Source organism: Pristiophorus japonicus, chromosome 12 (assembly GCF_044704955.1).
Source record: "Pristiophorus japonicus isolate sPriJap1 chromosome 12, sPriJap1.hap1, whole genome shotgun sequence".
In the NCBI taxonomy this organism is placed as follows: Eukaryota; Metazoa; Chordata; class Chondrichthyes; family Pristiophoridae; genus Pristiophorus; species Pristiophorus japonicus.
In genome coordinates, this window is record NC_091988.1 from 57,870,308 (window position 1) to 57,887,427 (window position 17,120).

At 46.2% G+C, this 17,120-nt stretch overlaps 1 protein-coding gene across 2 annotated transcripts in view; it reads right to left on the bottom strand.

Moving 5' to 3' along the window:
* Positions 1 to 302: 302 nt before the first annotated feature.
* sema3fb (sema domain, immunoglobulin domain (Ig), short basic domain, secreted, (semaphorin) 3Fb) overlaps positions 303 to 17,120 on the bottom strand; it is a 263,872-nt gene continuing 247,054 nt past the window's right edge. For both annotated transcript variants that reach the window (XM_070895532.1, XM_070895533.1), the window contains 3 exons: positions 8,922 to 8,989; positions 6,077 to 6,210; positions 303 to 2,603 (listed from right to left, as the gene is read on the bottom strand). In XM_070895532.1, the coding sequence (XP_070751633.1) occupies positions 2,160 to 2,603; positions 6,077 to 6,210; positions 8,922 to 8,989 (646 nt within the window). In that variant the 3' untranslated portion in view covers positions 303 to 2,159. The remainder of the gene's footprint in view (positions 2,604 to 6,076; positions 6,211 to 8,921; positions 8,990 to 17,120) is intronic.

Sequence of the window (17,120 nt, forward strand, 5' to 3'; positions counted from 1 at the left end):
TAGCTATCAGCCTCTGAAGTTTGTTTCCCAGGATATGGCTTGTGCAGTGTGGCATTCATTTGAGTTCATTCTCTGGTTCCAGCACCTGTGAAACCGTACTTCAGTAGGAATCACTGCTACGTTAAGGTTTGGAGGGGAGAGGAGTCACTGGCTCTACTGGAGGGGAGAGGAGTCACTGACTCTACTGGGCATGTTGGTAAGAAACGCCGGTGATCCATATAGTTGTGATCTGGCCCACTCACCTGTTGAAAAAAAATAATTGGAGACCTCAAACACAATGTACATTAAAGAGATGAGCCAGTGTTTATTTGGTTTGATTTCATCCACAGGGACTCTGTGTTCTTTCACTCCAGTAACTGTATTGTGTTGTGTCAGGTGCACAAAACATGAATGACAAATACACTCAAGAACTTTTCTTTCTTAGATTTACAATTATTTACATATAACAGAATATATGTTCACTGACATTTGAGCCAAGTTTAATAAAGTTATTAAAAATAAACTTGCTTCCTTTAAAAAAAAACAACAAAAATGAGAAGCCAAGTTAAGTGGCATCACAGAATATATTATATACCATTACTGGAGAAATGCACCATAGGAAGGAATTGTTTTTGGGGCATTTTCCCAGCACACAATTTAGTTTTTTTTTAATATTCTTTTAATAAAAGCAACAACAATGAAAAGTTTTTAAAAAAAAACACGACTTGAACAAATTATACAACCTTTTCTTCCAAAGCTATTTAATTTATAACGATAAACGTAAAAACAAAGAGCAGTCTGAGGTGTAGACCATCATTAACTATTAATGCATTCTAATATAAAATACAATGCAAGTTTAAAAACAAAATCTACAGATAAGACTGAATAATTGTTAAAGAAGATCCCTATTCACCTGAATTGAGGCATAATACTTAATGTTACAAAGCCTGGTGCTATCTCTCAGTCATCCCCTCTGACTATGCTTTTAAGTGGGTGGTTAGAAGCCCCGCCTTTCATTATCTTTACTAGGTTACATTCCATGATTTGTGAAGGATGTTGTCAACTCGATGATGGAGACAGGAAGGTGATCAGAGAAGGATGTAATTCAGAAACATGGCTGAGGAACACAGTGCAAAATGCACACTGTATCTGAAGCGTTCTAAAAAGAATTGTGCCTTTTATTCACGACGTGAGGCAGCTGGGAGCAAATATTTTGCAATAGAACCCCCTTTTCCCTCTTGTGGGAGTTCTGTTTATGGCCCCCTCCTCTTCCATTCATTCAGTCGCTGGAGACAGCAGGTTTCGCTCCCCAGAAAGGGGCCACAAACCCAATGGCACTCCTGCTGCAACTCCACTGGGAGCGTAGCAGAAGGGCCGCAAATTCCCTGGGTGTTTCTGTGGGATCTTGCAAGGGTGGAACCTCTGACGGTCCCAAAACAAGGCAGTGAACTCGAAATGGACGTGGGGACATGGCAGATAAGATCACATCGGCCTGATGGAAGTGTCACAGGCTGCTACACAGAATGGGACCAGGTGTATCGGGTCTGTCCGAAAGGCAGATTTGTGGCCCACTTTGGGGGTCCAGGCCTGGTACATGGCCTGGATGACTGAAGTTTTTTTTTACAAGTTATAAATTCTTTTTTTTTTACCTATTTCCCTCCCACCCTTATAAAGGGAGGTGATGTACGATTTAAAGGATGTTTCGGGGGGAAGAGGTATTCATACATGGTACTAGTACAGTCTGAGACATGTAGGCACCCAAGATGCATCCTCAGGAACACCCACCCATCATGTTTACATTATGTGATTTTCTCTGACCCCATATGAGGCCACAGGCAGGGCCATCACAGTACTTACTTGAGCCATGGGCATTTAGCCCCAAAATATCTGTTCCAAGATTGCCTCTATCCAACTGTCTTGAACCACAGGAAGAAACATTAACTGAGAGACACAATACTAAGTGTACAACCACCATACTTTACCACCCTCCAGGTTATGCGGCAATTCAAGGGGAATACTGCTCCCCTTTAAGTACCTATATATCATACATAATGTCATGGGGGACTTTGTTGTAAGTACAAGGAAGTCGAATTATCATACTATATACAGCCTACAATAAATACTGTCTGTTGTTAGGGAAGTTATACTTTATATTAAAGACATTCTATGATCTCAGAGCTTCATGTCTGCTGGAGGGGGGATGTGTGGTGGTTCCGGCGGTTCCGCGGCTTTTTCTGTTCCCTGATGGGCTTCACTTTGAGCTGCTTGTTGAGGTTTTCCTTCTGCACGTTGGCGGGGCGCTGCCAGTAGTCCTCGCAGTACTGGTTGATGAGCCCCATTTCCGGCTGGCTCAGCAGCTGCAGCAGGTCCTTGTACTCGGGGTTGGGGCTCCGGGAGGTGCCCGGGCTGCCCACCTGAAGGTTGGCCACGCCCGGCGACAGCCCCCCCTGCGACAGCACCAGGTTGACCGTCTCGTTGTTTAGGACCCGGAGGTGCACCCGCGCCAGCGCATGTTTGAAGTTGTTCTCTGTGGCGGTGCACTGGTAGGTTCCAGCGTCCGTCATCTGGAGGGAGCGAAGGAGGAGCCCTTGGTCGGTCTTGAGGATCCGCTCATCTGCTTTAATCTAGAGAACAGGTGGGGGGGGGGGAGAAACCACAGCATTAATGACGGTTTATTTTGCCTGCGTATCTAACTGTGTTCTCATCACACCTGCTTGAACTGTATAAAACACTGGTTAGACCACTGCTGGAGGACTGTGTGTAGTTCTGGTCACCACATTACAGGAAAGATGTCATTAGCATTAGAGAGAATGCAGAGGAGATTTACAAGAATGTTGCCTGGACTGAAAAATTTTGGCAACGAGGAAAGATTGGAGATGCTGGGTCTGTTTTCTTTCAAACAGAGAAGGCTGAGGGGATACCTGATTGAGGTGTATAAAATGATGAGGGGCCTGGATAGAGTGGATAGGAAGGACCTGTTTCCCTTGGCAGAGGGGTCAACAACCAGGGGGCATAGATTTAAAGTAATTGGGGGGAGGTTTAGAGTGATATGAGGGGAATTTCTTCACCCAGAAGGTGGTGGGGTCTGGAACTCACTGCCTGAAAGGGTGGTAGAAGCAGGAGCCCTCATCCCATTTAAAAAATACTTGGATGTGCACTTAAAGTGCCATAACCTACAGGGCTACGGACCAAGAGCTGGAAAGTGGGATTAGGCTGGATAGCTCTTGGTTGGCCGGCGCAGACACGATGGTTCGAAATGGCCTCCTTCCTTGCTGTAGATTTCTATGATTCTATGAATGCTTTATTGAGAAACATAGAATTCAAATTTAATGTGGCCCCTTGCTAACCATTGGGAACACTGGTTCTTAAATAGTTGTGGTGGCCGCACCGAATGAGGTCCATCTCCCTGCACCCAGTCTCTGGGTCAGGCAAGGTAACAGATGCCATAGTAAGCCTATTTTTTGACACAGAGGTATTGGATTGTTTTTATATCAGTGATGGCTAGCGGTTAGGTCCACTGGCCCATACCATCGTCTTGCCAGCTTCCTGGAAAGAGATTGACCCATGGTCACATACCATCGTCCTGTCAGTGCTAAACATAACACTGGAGAAGTCAAGCCAACAGCACACAGACCAGCATGACTCCGTCTCACGGACAAGACAGCAGGCCAATTGCGCTGTGGTGATGTTAACAATCCCCATTACCTCCACATCTGGGAGTGTTTCTGGGTCTGACTCACTTTCAATGGCAGCTAAAAACAGCCTGATCCAAAATCTCTGGTGAAAACCTACTTGTTGATCCCCCTCCACACAATGTATTCCTCGGTTATGAGTCCAGGTTTGGGTGGCAGGCAGGATGTGTGACATATTCACTGAGCCATTGAGCAAGTAATAATGTACAGCTCTGCCAACCTGTGAAACACTGTTCATTAGGGGCCCAGGAGGGTCAAGCTGTTGGCCTGCATTAGCTGCTCCCAATTGTAGCTCCCCGACAGATAGCACTACTTTGAGCTCTAGTGCCTCTTGAGATAGCATCAGTCTAATAATAGTGCCCCTTCAGGTAGCAACACTCCCAATTATGGTGTCGCTTCAGAGAGCACCACTCCTAATTATAGCACCCCTTCAGACAGCACCACTTTGTGCTCTAGTGCCCCTTCAGACAGCACCACTCCCAATTATAGTGCCCCTTCAGATAGTAGCATTTCCAGCTCACACTGACTGCAGCTTCAGTGCTCCATCAGCCATTGCTCCTCCCAGCTTTGATATCCCCTCGGATAGAAGCACAATCGCTCATTTGTTGCTCAGGTCAGGGGGCGCTGCGCTGTGCAGACATGTGCTTGAAATTGTTCTCCGGGGCAAGGTGCTAGAGTCTGCCATCCATAAAAGGACAATGCCCCTTTAACTCGTCCATTTATAATGAATCCTTATTGTGCACCACTTCTACAACAGACTAGCTTCTGCAGAAGAAGCCGTGATGATGTTCGCAGTGTGGTGTGGGAAGTCACACACAGCGGTGGCTCGCTGTGAATAAGTTAAGCTTTGTGCAGTGAACACTCCACAATCCAGGTACCAAAAGCAAAAAAAAATAAATAAATGTGAAAGCCTTCTCGATTAACCAAGATCCTTCCTGCCACTGCTGCGTACAATTCTGTGCTCGACGCTGGCTTTGGTTGACAATGAAGGATAAGCAACCACCCTTTTCGTGAGAAAGGAAATGTTCCCAGCCCCACCTCTGAGGTGACTCACTTCCCAGCAGCTGAGGGCTGATTACTTGTTGGGCCAAATGTGGGCTGCTTGGCTCGAGAATTTTGTATGTCAGCACAGGAGGCCTGCGTCAACTAGGGAGGTCCTGCTTCCTGGCATGGATGACGGCTGCTGTGGGGAGTTTCTGTTCCGCAGTGCCTTGGGGGGGCGGAGGAGGGGGGCATGGAGGAGGTGTTTGGTGGAGGTGATGGAATGTGTTGGAATTAAAGTGAGGGACGGACGTTCATCGATATTTATTAACCTGGTGGCAACATGAGGCAAGTCCAGGTTAGATGCAGGCAAGTGCATTTGACACTGCCTCAATACGTGACTCACCACAACCACTAAAGAGCAGCCCAAAACTGCAGCACTGTGGTCATTTGATATTTGACACCAGTCATCATTATGGCTTGTGGTAATAAAGAACTTGCAACATTAGTGCCTTTCCCAACCTCAGAACGTCCCAAAGCACTTTACAGCCAATTAAGTATTTTGAACGGTAGCCACTGCTGTAATGTAGGTAATGTGGCAGACCATTTGTACACAGCAAGGTCCCACCAACAGTAATGAGATAATCTGCTTTTCGTGATGTTGGTTGAGGGATAGATTTTGGTCAGGACACCAGGGGAACTGCCTTGCTCTTCTTTGTAATAGTGCCCTGGGATCGTTTACGCCCACTTAAGAGGGCCTCATGTTTACCCCCCGAGTCAAGGCTGACACCAAGGTTTTACATTAACAACTGAACTGCTGCAGTCATTACAATCTTTAAATTCAAAATGATGAATCCATTTTTCCTCATTCTTCTCTCTGAAAGACAACAAAGCTGAAGTCCAGTGGCCCATCACAGTGTAAGTCGGGCAATGTGCTGAAACCTGAGAAATTTCCAGAGTCAGCTAATCAGCATACCATTTAAAATAATGACATTTCCCTGTTCCATTTTTGATGCAATGCAATTTATATCCATTCTAGACTAGTGATGTGTATTAGGAACATGAAGTAGACCATTCAGCCCCTCAAGCCTGTTTTGCCATTCAATTTGATCATGGCTGAGCTGTATTGTAACTCCATTTTCCTGCCTTGGTTTCATAACCCTTAATACCCTTGCCTAACAAAAATCCATCAACCTCAGTTTTGACATTTCCAATTGACTTAGCCTCAGCAGCTTTTTGGGAGAGGGCGTTCCAGACTTCCACGACGCTTTGTGTGATGAAGTGCTTCCTGACATCACCCCTGAACGGCCTGGCTCTAACTTTAAGGCTATGTTCCCTTGCTCGTGACTCCTGCATCGCAGGAAACAGTTTATTCTCTATCTACCCTATCGAATCATTGTAATCATCCCAGCTTATAGATTTACCTCTTTCTTCCGGTCACTGCCATGTCGCTGTAGCACCCATTTAATGCTGGCCTGAGGGGACCTGGGCTGGCATTCGAGAAACGTGCTGCTGCCTTCCACACCGTACTGCTCCGTCTCTGCCGTTTTCCTATTAGCTGTCAATGTATCAACAGAGGGTTAGGACTCAATGTGATCCCATCCATTCCATTAGAAAACACAAGGAGGCTCTTCAGTGAACTAAACACAGACAATGTACAACACTCTTGGAGAAACTCCATGCCTTTGTGGCAGTTTATTTTGAAAGAGACCCAGTTATCTTATCCCTAATTTGGACAAGCTGGCCAAATTAAGAATATGCAAGAGTATCATTCCATTGCAAACTGGTAAAAAAAAATCTGTTTAGTATAATGTATTTGCTTCATGGGTTCTTTGCTTAAGAATTCATAGCAACACATTGCTATTAAGAACGAGTTGGTTTATTAACAAAGGTTTAACAATCACACTACACATTACCAGCTCATTCACTAGGCTTACAACTGCATACCTCATCGTGGATGACCTAGACCCAACTGACTGGGGTTTTATTGGGTCTTGTGAACATCACGTGACTGGCTAAGCCATTCACAATGCAACAGCTCCACAAACCGGTGAGCATACTCACAAGTGTACACATTACAGTTAGCTTCTCAAAATATTGTCTGCCCTCTTGTTCTGAAGACAGCCCCTCTTGTTGGCGTAGGTTGCACAGGTGCTGACACCCTTTTCCTCCCCCTTGTATCTTGCCCAAGTGGCCAATATTCATGTGTGAGCTCCTGCACGTCAGCAAGATGTTCAACCATAGGAGGGACCATCACAGTTGAGCCCGATCCAGACTCCACTGAACATCTCTACACACGCAGAAAATACAGCATGCCAGTCAATTGTAAAGAGAAAAAAGAGGTTATAATGAAAGGCTACACACCCAAACCATGCCTTTCCGCATTACAGATGGCCTGCTGTGCAATGGCAACATGCTCTGTTTTGATTTCAGATTTTCAGGAATTGCAGTTTTCTTCTGTTTAACTACATGCACCCATTTTCTAGCAGTCATTACATGGTGACCAGGGGCAAGGATCCGACTCATTTTAATACTCCCTAATCCAGGGTCATTAGAGACAATTTGCAGATCCCCTGCCATAGGTCTAGCGGAGACCAACTGAGTTTGCAAAGATTGGGCATCAAACTTCAGAGCTTCCTGCATCTTATTGCTCAGTTACACACCATGAAATCTCCTCTAAAGGTTATGCCATTATGTCACTCCCATATTTTACATGCGCCATTTTAATAAAAAGGTAGCATGTTAAGTGATACTTATGTATCCTTTACATCCTTCAGTTGGAGGACATTGAAATATGCCCCAAGTGTAACTTTCTGTGCTAGATTTTATGTATAAATGATCATCTTATAGATGTGTGAAGAGTTGTAAACCTCTGATTGCACTTGATGATTCAGTATTGGTGCTTATGGCTTGCATCCTGCAAATCCACTGGGAGGATAGACACACAAATGTCAGTGTTCTTGTTCAGGCTAACACCCCCAGCATCAAAGCATTGACCACACTCGACCAGCTCCAATGGGTGGGCTACATCGCCCGCATGCCCGACACAAGACTCCCAAAGCAAGCGCTCTACTCGGAATTCCTACACAGCAGGCGATCCCCAGGTGGGCAGAGGAAACGTTTCAAGGACACCCTCAAAGCCTCTTCGATAAAGTGCAACATCCCCACTGGTACTTGGGAATCCCTGGCCCAAGATCACCCTAAGTGGAGGAAGAGCATTCTGGAGGGTGCTGAGCACCTCGAGTCTCGTCACCGAGAGCATGCAGAAAGTAAGCGCAGGTAGCGGAAGGAAGGTGCGGCAAATCAGACTCCCCACCCAATCTTTCCTTCAACCACTGTCTGTCCCACCTGTGACAGAGACTGTAATTCCTGTTTTGGACTGCACAATCACCTGAGAACTCACTTTTAGAGTGGAAGCAAGTCTTCCTCGATTTCGAGGATGATGTTGATAATATAGCTTCCCAAACCCAACTCATGGGATTCATGAACCTCTCTCACTCCTCTTGACCATGTACAACTTTCTAACTCTCGTGGCTATATACATCTTTCTCACTCCTCTGAGTGTGTACATCGCTCTAAATCAACCTGTCCATCTGCACCCTTATAACTCTCCAGACCATGTACATCTTTGTAACTCACCCAACGACAGACACCTCTCTAACTCTCCCGGCTGTGTGCAACTCTCTGACTCTCCTGGCTGTGTACAGGTTGGGCCTCTACTCATTGGAGTTCAGAAGAATAAGGGGTGATCTTATTGAAATGTATAAGATTCTGAGAGGGCTTGACAGAGTAGATGCAAAGAGGATGTTTCCCCTCGTGGAGGAATCCAGAACTAGGGAGCACAGTCTCAGAATTAGGAGCCTCCCATTTAAAATGGAATTTCTTCTCTTAGAGGGTGGTGAATCCATGGAATTCTCTGCCCCAGAGAGCTGTGGAGGCTGGGTCATTGAATGTATTTAAGGTGGAGATAGACAGATTTTTGAATGATAAGGGAGTCGAGGGTTATGGGGAGCGGGCAGGGAAGGGGAGTTGAGGCCAAGATCAGATCAGCCATGATCTTATTGAATGGCGGAGCAGGCTCGAGGGGTCAAATGACCAACTCCTGCTCCTATTCCTTATGTTATATCTCTAACTCTCGCGGCTGTGTAAACCCCTCTAACTCACCCTGGCCTCTCTGCAATTTGCTCACTAACTGCCCATCAGTTGTTACTCATTTGGGTTAAAATGGCGGCTGTCTCCCACAGAACAAGGAAATGTCCCCACGCTCACCATTGGAGTTGTAGCCTCGGCACTGTCTGATCGGGTTGCCGTGCCGTACATCTTGCCTTCGGCTTCGCCTGTGGAAAAACACAAGGAAACAAGTTCTGGTGAACTATCAAACACAGTTTGGAATTCTGAACTGATTTTTATTCCAAATGAACTTTATGTTCACTGTGTACCCACAGTCAACATCAAGTGTTCACAGGTTTGGAAAACCACCAATAATGGGTGAATCTGAATCTCTAGGTTTCTTTCTCAGATTTGATTTCCCTCCTATCTTTTGTATTTATCAATGGTGCCCACAAACTACAGCCTGCCAGCCAGCCTAAGATTTTGGATTAACTGCTCACAAGGCCCCAGTTCCTCAGTCCCACTATTTTGGCTACTACTGCTTTTAATTTTTAAATACCGGGCTGGAGGTTGAACAACACCACTTTCTGATTGGATTACATTAGATAAGATAACATAGGATATACGGCACAGAAACAGGCCATTCCGCCCAACCAGTCCATGCCGGAATTTACGCTCCACTTGAGCCTCCTCCCGTCTTTCCTAATCTATAGCATTATCCTCTATTCCTTTCTCCTTCATAGAAACATAGAAACATAGAAAATAGGTGCAGGAGTAGGCCATTCGGCCCTTCTAGCCTGCACCGCCATTCAATGAGTTCATGGCTGAACATGCAACTTCAGTACCCCATTCCTGCTTTCTCACCATATCCCTTGATTCCCCTAGTAGTAAGGACTCCATCTAACTCCTTTTTGAATATATTTAGTAAATTGGCCTCAACAACTTGCTGTGGTAGAGAATTCCACAGGTTCACCACTCTCTGGGTGAATAAATTCCTCCTCATCTCGGTCCTAAATGGCTTACCCCTTATCCTTAGACTGTGTTCCCTGGTTCTGGACTTCCCCAACATTGGGAACATTCTTCCTGCATCTAACCTGTCTAACCCCGTCAGAATTTAAAAAATTTCTATGAGGTCCCCTCTGATTCTTCTGAACTCCAGTGAATACAAGCCCAGTTGATCCAGTCTTTCTTGATAGGTCAGTCCCGCCATCTCGGGAATCAGTCTGGTGAGCCTTCGCTGCACTCCCTCAATAGCAAGAATGTCCTTCCTCAGGTTAGGAGACCAAAACTGTACACAATACTCCAGGTGTGGCCTCACCAAGGCCCTCTACAACTGTTGTAACACCTCCCTGCCCCTGTACTCAAATCCCCTCACTATGAAGGCCAACATGCCATTTGCTTTCTTAACCGCCTGCTGTACCTGCATGCCAACCTTCAATGACTGATGTACCATGACACCCAGGTCTCGTTGCACCTCCCCTTTTCCTAATCTGTCACCATTCAGATAATAGTCTGTCTTTCTGTTTTTACCACCAAAGTGGATAACCTCACATTTATCCACATTATACTTCATCTGCCATGCATTTGCCCACTCACCTAACCTATCCAAGTCGCTCTGCAGCCTCATAGCATCCTCCTCGCAGCTCACACTGCCACCCAACTTAGTGTCATCCGCAAATTTGGAGATACTACATTTAATCCCCTCTTCTAAATCATTAATATACAGTGTAAACAGCTGGGGCCCCAGCACAGAACCTTGCGGTACCCCACTAGTCACTGCCTGCCATTCTGAAAAGTCCCCATTTACTCCTACTCTTTGCTTCCTGTCTGACAACCAGTTCTCAATCCATGTCAGCACACTACCCCCAATCCCATGTGCTTTAACTTTGCACATTAATCTCTTGTGTGGGACCTTGTCGAAAGCCTTCTGAAAGTCCAAATATACCACATCAACTGGTTCTCCCTTGTCCACTCTACTGGAAACATCCTCAAAAAATTCCAGAAGATTTGTCAAGCATGATTTCCCTTTCACAAATCCATGCTGACTTGGACCTATCATATCACCTCTTTCCAAATGCACTGCTATGACATCCTTAATAATTGATTCCATCATTTTACTCACTACCGATGTCAGGCTGACCGGTCTATAATTCCCTGTTATCTCTCTCCCTCCTTTTTTAAAAAGTGGGGTTACATTGGCTACCCTCCACTCCATAGGAACTGATCCAGAGTCAATGGAATGTTGGAAAATGACTGTCAATGCATCCACTATTTCCAAGGCCACCTCCTTAAGTACTCTGGGCTGCAGTCCATCAGGCCCTGGGGATTTATCGGCCTTCAATCCCATCAATTTCCCCAACACAATTTCCTACAAATGAGAGAACAATCTTTCCACTATCTTTTTCGACCAATTTCTAGAGCGATAGAATTGAAAAGTAGAGAAGTTATGCTAAACTTGTATCGCATCTTGGTTAGACAACACTTGGAGCACTGCATACAGTTTTGGTTGCCATATTTATAGAAAGGATATAGAGGCACAGAGTTAATGTTTCGGGTCGACCTGCCGAATGTTCTGGCAGATGGAGTATAATGTGGGAAAATGTGAGGTTATCCACTTTGGCAGAAAAAATAGAAAAACAAATTACAATTTAAATGGAGAAAACTTGCAAAGTGTTGCAGAGGGACCTGGGGGTCTTTGTGCATGAAACACAAAAAGTTAGTATGTAGGTACAGCAAGTAATCAGGAAGGCAAATGGAATGTTGGCCTTTATTGCAAGGGTATAAAAGCAGAGAAATCCTGCTACAACTGTACGGGGTATTGGGGAGACCACACCTAGAATACTGCGTACAGTTTTGGTCTCCATATTTAAGGAAGGATATACTTGCATTGGAGGCTGTTCAGAGAAGGTTCACTAGGTTGATTCCGGAGATGAGGGGGTTGACTTAGGAAGATAAATTGAGTATGTCGGGCCTATACACATTGGAGTTCAGAAGAATGAGAGGTGATCTTATCAAACATAACATAATGAGAGGGCTCAACAAGGTGGATGCAGGAAGGATATTTCCAATCATAGGGAAACTAAAACTAGGGGACATAGTCTCAGAATAAGGGGCCACCCTTTTAAAACTGAGATGAGGAGGAATTTCTTCTCTAAGAGGGTTGTAAATCTATGGAATTCTCTGCCCCAGAAAGCTATGGAGGCTGGGTCATTGAATATATTTAAGGCGGAGATAGACAGATTTTTGAGCAATAAGGGAGTAAACGGTTATGGGAAGTGGAACTGAGTCCAGGCTCGAGGGGCTGAATGGCCTACTCCTGCTCCTATTTCTTATGTTCTTAACACATTCTTAAGCACTGAAAGGGGAGGGGGGAAAAAAACAAAAGGGAAGGTTGGAAGGCAGGAGAGATGAGAGAGACAAAAGGAATGATGGGTTGAATTGAAATGGTAATGATAGAGGTTAGAAAAAGGTTAATCTGGATAGGGTGTGAATGGTGTAGTAATGACCAGCTGCCATTATAGACAAAGGGGGAAAAAAAGAGAAGAAAAAAAACATAAGCTAGGGGGTAGGGAAAGGGAGCCAAAGATGGCCAGAGATTATGCTCTGAAATTGTTGAACTCGATGTTGAATCCAGAAGGCTGTAAAGTACCTAAACGAAAGATGAGATGCTGTTCCTCGAGCTTGCGTTGAGCTTTTTTGGAACAGTGGAGGAGTCCGACGACGGAGATATCAGAGTGGGAGTGGAGTGGAGAATTAAAGTGACAGGCGACTGGAAGCTCAGGGTCATACACGGACTGAACGGAGGTGTTCAGCAAAGCGGTTACCCAATCTACGCTTTGTTTCCCCAATGTAGAGGAGACCACATCGTGAGCAGCAATACAGTATACTAAATTGAAAGAAGTACAATAAATCGCTGTTTCACCTGGAGGGAGTATTTGGGGCCCTGAATAATGGGAAGGGAAAAGGTAAAAGGGCAGGTGTTGTATCTTCTGCGCTTGCACAGGAAGATGCTGTGGGAAGGGGAGGGGATGCTGGGGATGACTGCGGAATGGACCAGGGTGTCATGGAGGGAGTATAACAACATAAGAAATAGGAGCAGGAGTAGGACATACAGCCCCTCGAGCCTACTCTGCCATTTAATACGATCATGGCTGATCTGATCATGGACTCAGGTCCATTTCCCTGCCCGCTCCCCATAACCCCTTATTCCCTTCGGAATGCTGAGAGGGGAGGGGAAGATGTGATTGGTGGTGGATCACGCTGGATTTGTCGGAAATGGCGGAGGATGATCCATTGAACGTGGAGGCTGGTGGGGTGAAAGGAGAGGACAAGGGGAACCCTGTCATGATTCTGAGAGGGAGGGGAAGGGGTGAAAGTAGAGGTGTGGGAAATAGAATGGACACGGTCGAGGGCCATGTTAACCACGGTGGAGGGGAATCCCCGGTTGAGGAAAAAGGAAGACATGTCAGAGGCACTAGTGTGAAAGGTGGCATTGTCAGAGGCACGAGTGTGAAAGGTGGCATTGTCAGAGCAGATGCGACAGAGATGGAGAAACTGGGAGAATGGAATAGAGTTCTTACAGGATGCGGGATGGGAGGAAATGTAGTCCAGGTAGCTGTGGGAGTCAGTGGGCTTATAGTGGATACAGGTTGAAAGTCTATCCCCAGAAATGGAGACAGAGAAGTCGAGGAAGGGAAGGGAAGAGTCGGAGATGGACCATGTGAAGGTGAGGGAAGGGTGGAAATTGGATGCAAAGTGAATGAAATTTTCAAGTTCAGGGCGAGAACAGGAAACGGCACCGATACAGTCATCAATGTACCGGAAAAAGAGGTGAGGGAGGGGATCCAAGTAGGATTGGAACAAAGAATGTTCCACATATCCCACAAAAAGGCAAGCATAGCTAGGATCCATGTGGGTTCCCATAGTAACACCTTTAATTTGGAGAATATGAGTGGAGTTAAAGGAGAAGTTGTTCAATGTGAGAACGGTCTACCGGGGCAGTCCTGTTTGTGGATCTTGGGAAGACTGTGCAGGGTTAGGGAACTATGAGGTTGATGGCTGTGGAGGGAAGATCTCCAGAGGAGATGAGGTCAGTGACTGTCTGGGAAATGATGGCTTGATGTTCAGTGGTGAGGTCATGGTCCAAGGGGAGGTAGGAGGAGGTGTCAGAGAGTTGGCCATCAGCCTCTGCAAGGTCGTTCGACAAACATAATGATAATGATTTTCTTTTTTTAATTTCTATCAGATTCGGTGCTCAACTACAATAATGAATTCACACATAATAGACTAACCGAAGTTAAAAGTCTTAAGAACAAAATGAATGACAGGCTCACTACAGCCAAGAGATGCTTCCCTGCATGAATTCATTATTAAAGAAAATGATTGTCCGCTGCAGTGACACAGCTGCGATAAATGAAGTGACACAGATGTACAGTGGAAAATATAATGAGCGCCAGATCAACTTTGTGCAAATTTCAAGGAGCTTTTCAACATAAATGCAGAACACATTGCAGTTAACCATGTGATACCAGCATATCCCCACCAGTCACAGGGCTAAGTATCGCCGGACAAAATAGATTTGCAGCTGACGGGGACTTCCACTTTAGCGCTCCAAGAGGGAAGTGGAGCACTATATCAAGCGCTATCGCTTCCCTTCGAACGCTAAAGGGAGTGAGAGGGGCAGTAGCGGCAAGGCGATGAACAATGTTCCATGCTTCGCTGTCGTGTTTGGAGGTACCTTCCCTCACTTAAAGAGTAGGGCCAATGGTGGTTTTGTTCAATCTTTACACTGCCTCTGTGGGGCCATGGGAACTGAGCTAGGTGTATAACAGCCCCAAGCAGTCTAAGAGAGTCATAGGCAGCCCCTCGAAACGAGAATGACCTGCTTCCACACCGAAAAGGGATGAGTTCACAGGTGTTTCAATGAAGGACCTAATACTCCAGATCTCTAACTACATATTGGAGGGTGGAAGATGCCTGTGCGTGGATTTTTTTTAACGTGTGGTGGCTGTTGCACCCCAACCACCACACGGGCTTGACAGAGCTCGGTCTTGGTCCAGTGGCAAGGATTAATCAAGACGACTGGAGACCAGCTCTGCTGCACGGACCTAGTGCGCACACATATCGCAGTGTGGGCTGGCCCGTGCTGACCCTGGGCCCTCGCCTCTTCTGGGCCCCGAACTCTCGCCTCTCCTGGGCCCCGATCACATCCCTCTATGAACTCTTGCCATTCCTTTGCCCTGACCTCGACCCGCACTGCAGTCAGCCGTCGCCCTCCTGCACCAGCATGCTCTGCACCATGCCGTGGCATGCCGCTATGTGTTGCTTCCTCTAATGGCCCCGGCCTGCTGATAGTCTTGCAGGCCGGGACCGTGCCAAATTTTCTAAGAGAGTGCAGGGCTGACGAATCACGGTGTCCAAAAAAAACCAAAAGACACCAAACTGTGGAGATTAATACATTTTGTCCTAGCTGACCACCATTGCCTTTAAATATCCCTCCCCAAGTGGCCGGCCGAGGTGACAACGCCTCCTGAAGATGCCGTTGTTGATGCCTGGTGATGCTGCAGGGGGCGGGAACGAATATTGCATCCGGGGCGCATCACGATCCACGGGGCGCTACGGAGCGAGGCGGTAAGTGTTAGCTCCAGCCCAAAACTTCAGTGAATATGCCGCGCCTGATCAGTAACCCCTTAGCACCCCGTTACTGCCCCCGGGAAGCACTAGCAGGAGGAGCAAACCAGGCCAATTTCTCCCCCATAGAATCATAGAATCGTACAGCACAGAAGGAGGCCATTCGGCCCATTGTGCTTGTGCTGGCTCTTTGAAAGAGCTATCCAATTAGTCCCACTCACCCTGCTTGTCCCACCATAGCCCTGCAATATTCCCCCTTCAAGTGTATATCCAATTCCCTTTTGAAAGTTATTATTGGATCTCCTCCTTCTGCCCTTTCAGGCAGTGTTTTCCAGATAATCGTTTGCATATAAAGAAATTCTCCTCATCTCCCCTCTGGCTCTTTTGCCAATGACCTTAAATGTGTGTCCTCTGGTTACCGAACCTCCTGCCAGTGGAAACAGTTTCTCCCTATTTACTCCATCAAAACCCCTCATGAATGTGTTAGATTGTGAATGTCCTTGAAAAAGTGCAACCTCCCCACCTGGGAGTCCCTGGCCAAAGACTGCCCTAAGTGAAGGAAGAGCATCTGGGAGGGCACTGAGCACCTCGAGTCTCGTCGCCGAGAGCATGCAGAAAACAAGCGCAGGCAGCGGAAGGAGCGTGCGGCAAACCAGACTCCCCACCCACCCTTCCCTTCAACCACTGTCTGTCCCACTGTGACAGAGACTGTAATTCCCGCATTGGACTGTACAGTCACCTGAGAACTCACTTTGAGAGTGGAAGCAAGTCTTCCTTGATTTCGAGGGACTGCCTATGATGAGAGGCAGACCGACGAGTGAGATATGCATTGTAGCCCACTGCTGGCTACGACACATCCTATTGATAGCACTTGTGAGTGAATCTTAATAAATACTTTCATTGTTGTTTGCAAGACCAAGAAATTAAGTTGAAGTTGCCTGGTTATGATTTTTATTTCCACTGGGTATCATAAATATAATTAGATTTATTTGTAGCTGGTGTTATTGGCGTCTATTACCAGCTAATAAGAAAGCATGGGACACGAGAGAAAATGAAACAATCGACTGGAGCCCAGAGCTCTGCCACAGCTAGGTACTCCTCCCAATTTACTAATCCCCAGAGGCAAAACTCTGCAGCATTTCTCCATGACCCTCCCAAAGCAAAGCTCCAGAATATCTGCCTAAGCCTGCAACCTCTGTCATTAAAACTAAAACATATGTGTTGCTGATGCAGAATCTCTGCCGAATAACACTGGTGGCATTTCAAAAAGAAATTCATTGAGAGACAACTCATAAGAATATAAGGATTAGGAGCAGGAGTAGGCCCTATGGCCCCTCGAGCCTGCTCCGCCATTCAATAAGATCATGGCTGATCTTTGACCTCAACTCCACTTTCCTGCCTGATCTCCATATCCCTTGATTCCCCTAGATTCCAAAAATCTATCTATCTCCGCCTTGAATATACTCAGAGACTCAGCATTCACATTCAGCATTCACAGCCCTCTGGGTCAAAGAATTCCAAATATTCACAACCCTCTGAGTAAAGAAATTCCTCCTCATCTCTTTCTTAAATGGCCTACCCCTTATCCTGAGACTGTGCCCCCTAATTCTGGACACTCCAGCCAGGGGAAACAACCTCTCAGCATCTAAACTGTCAATCCCCTTCAGAATCTTGTATGTTTCAATGAGATCACCTGTCATTCTTCTAAACTCCAGAGAGTATAGGCCC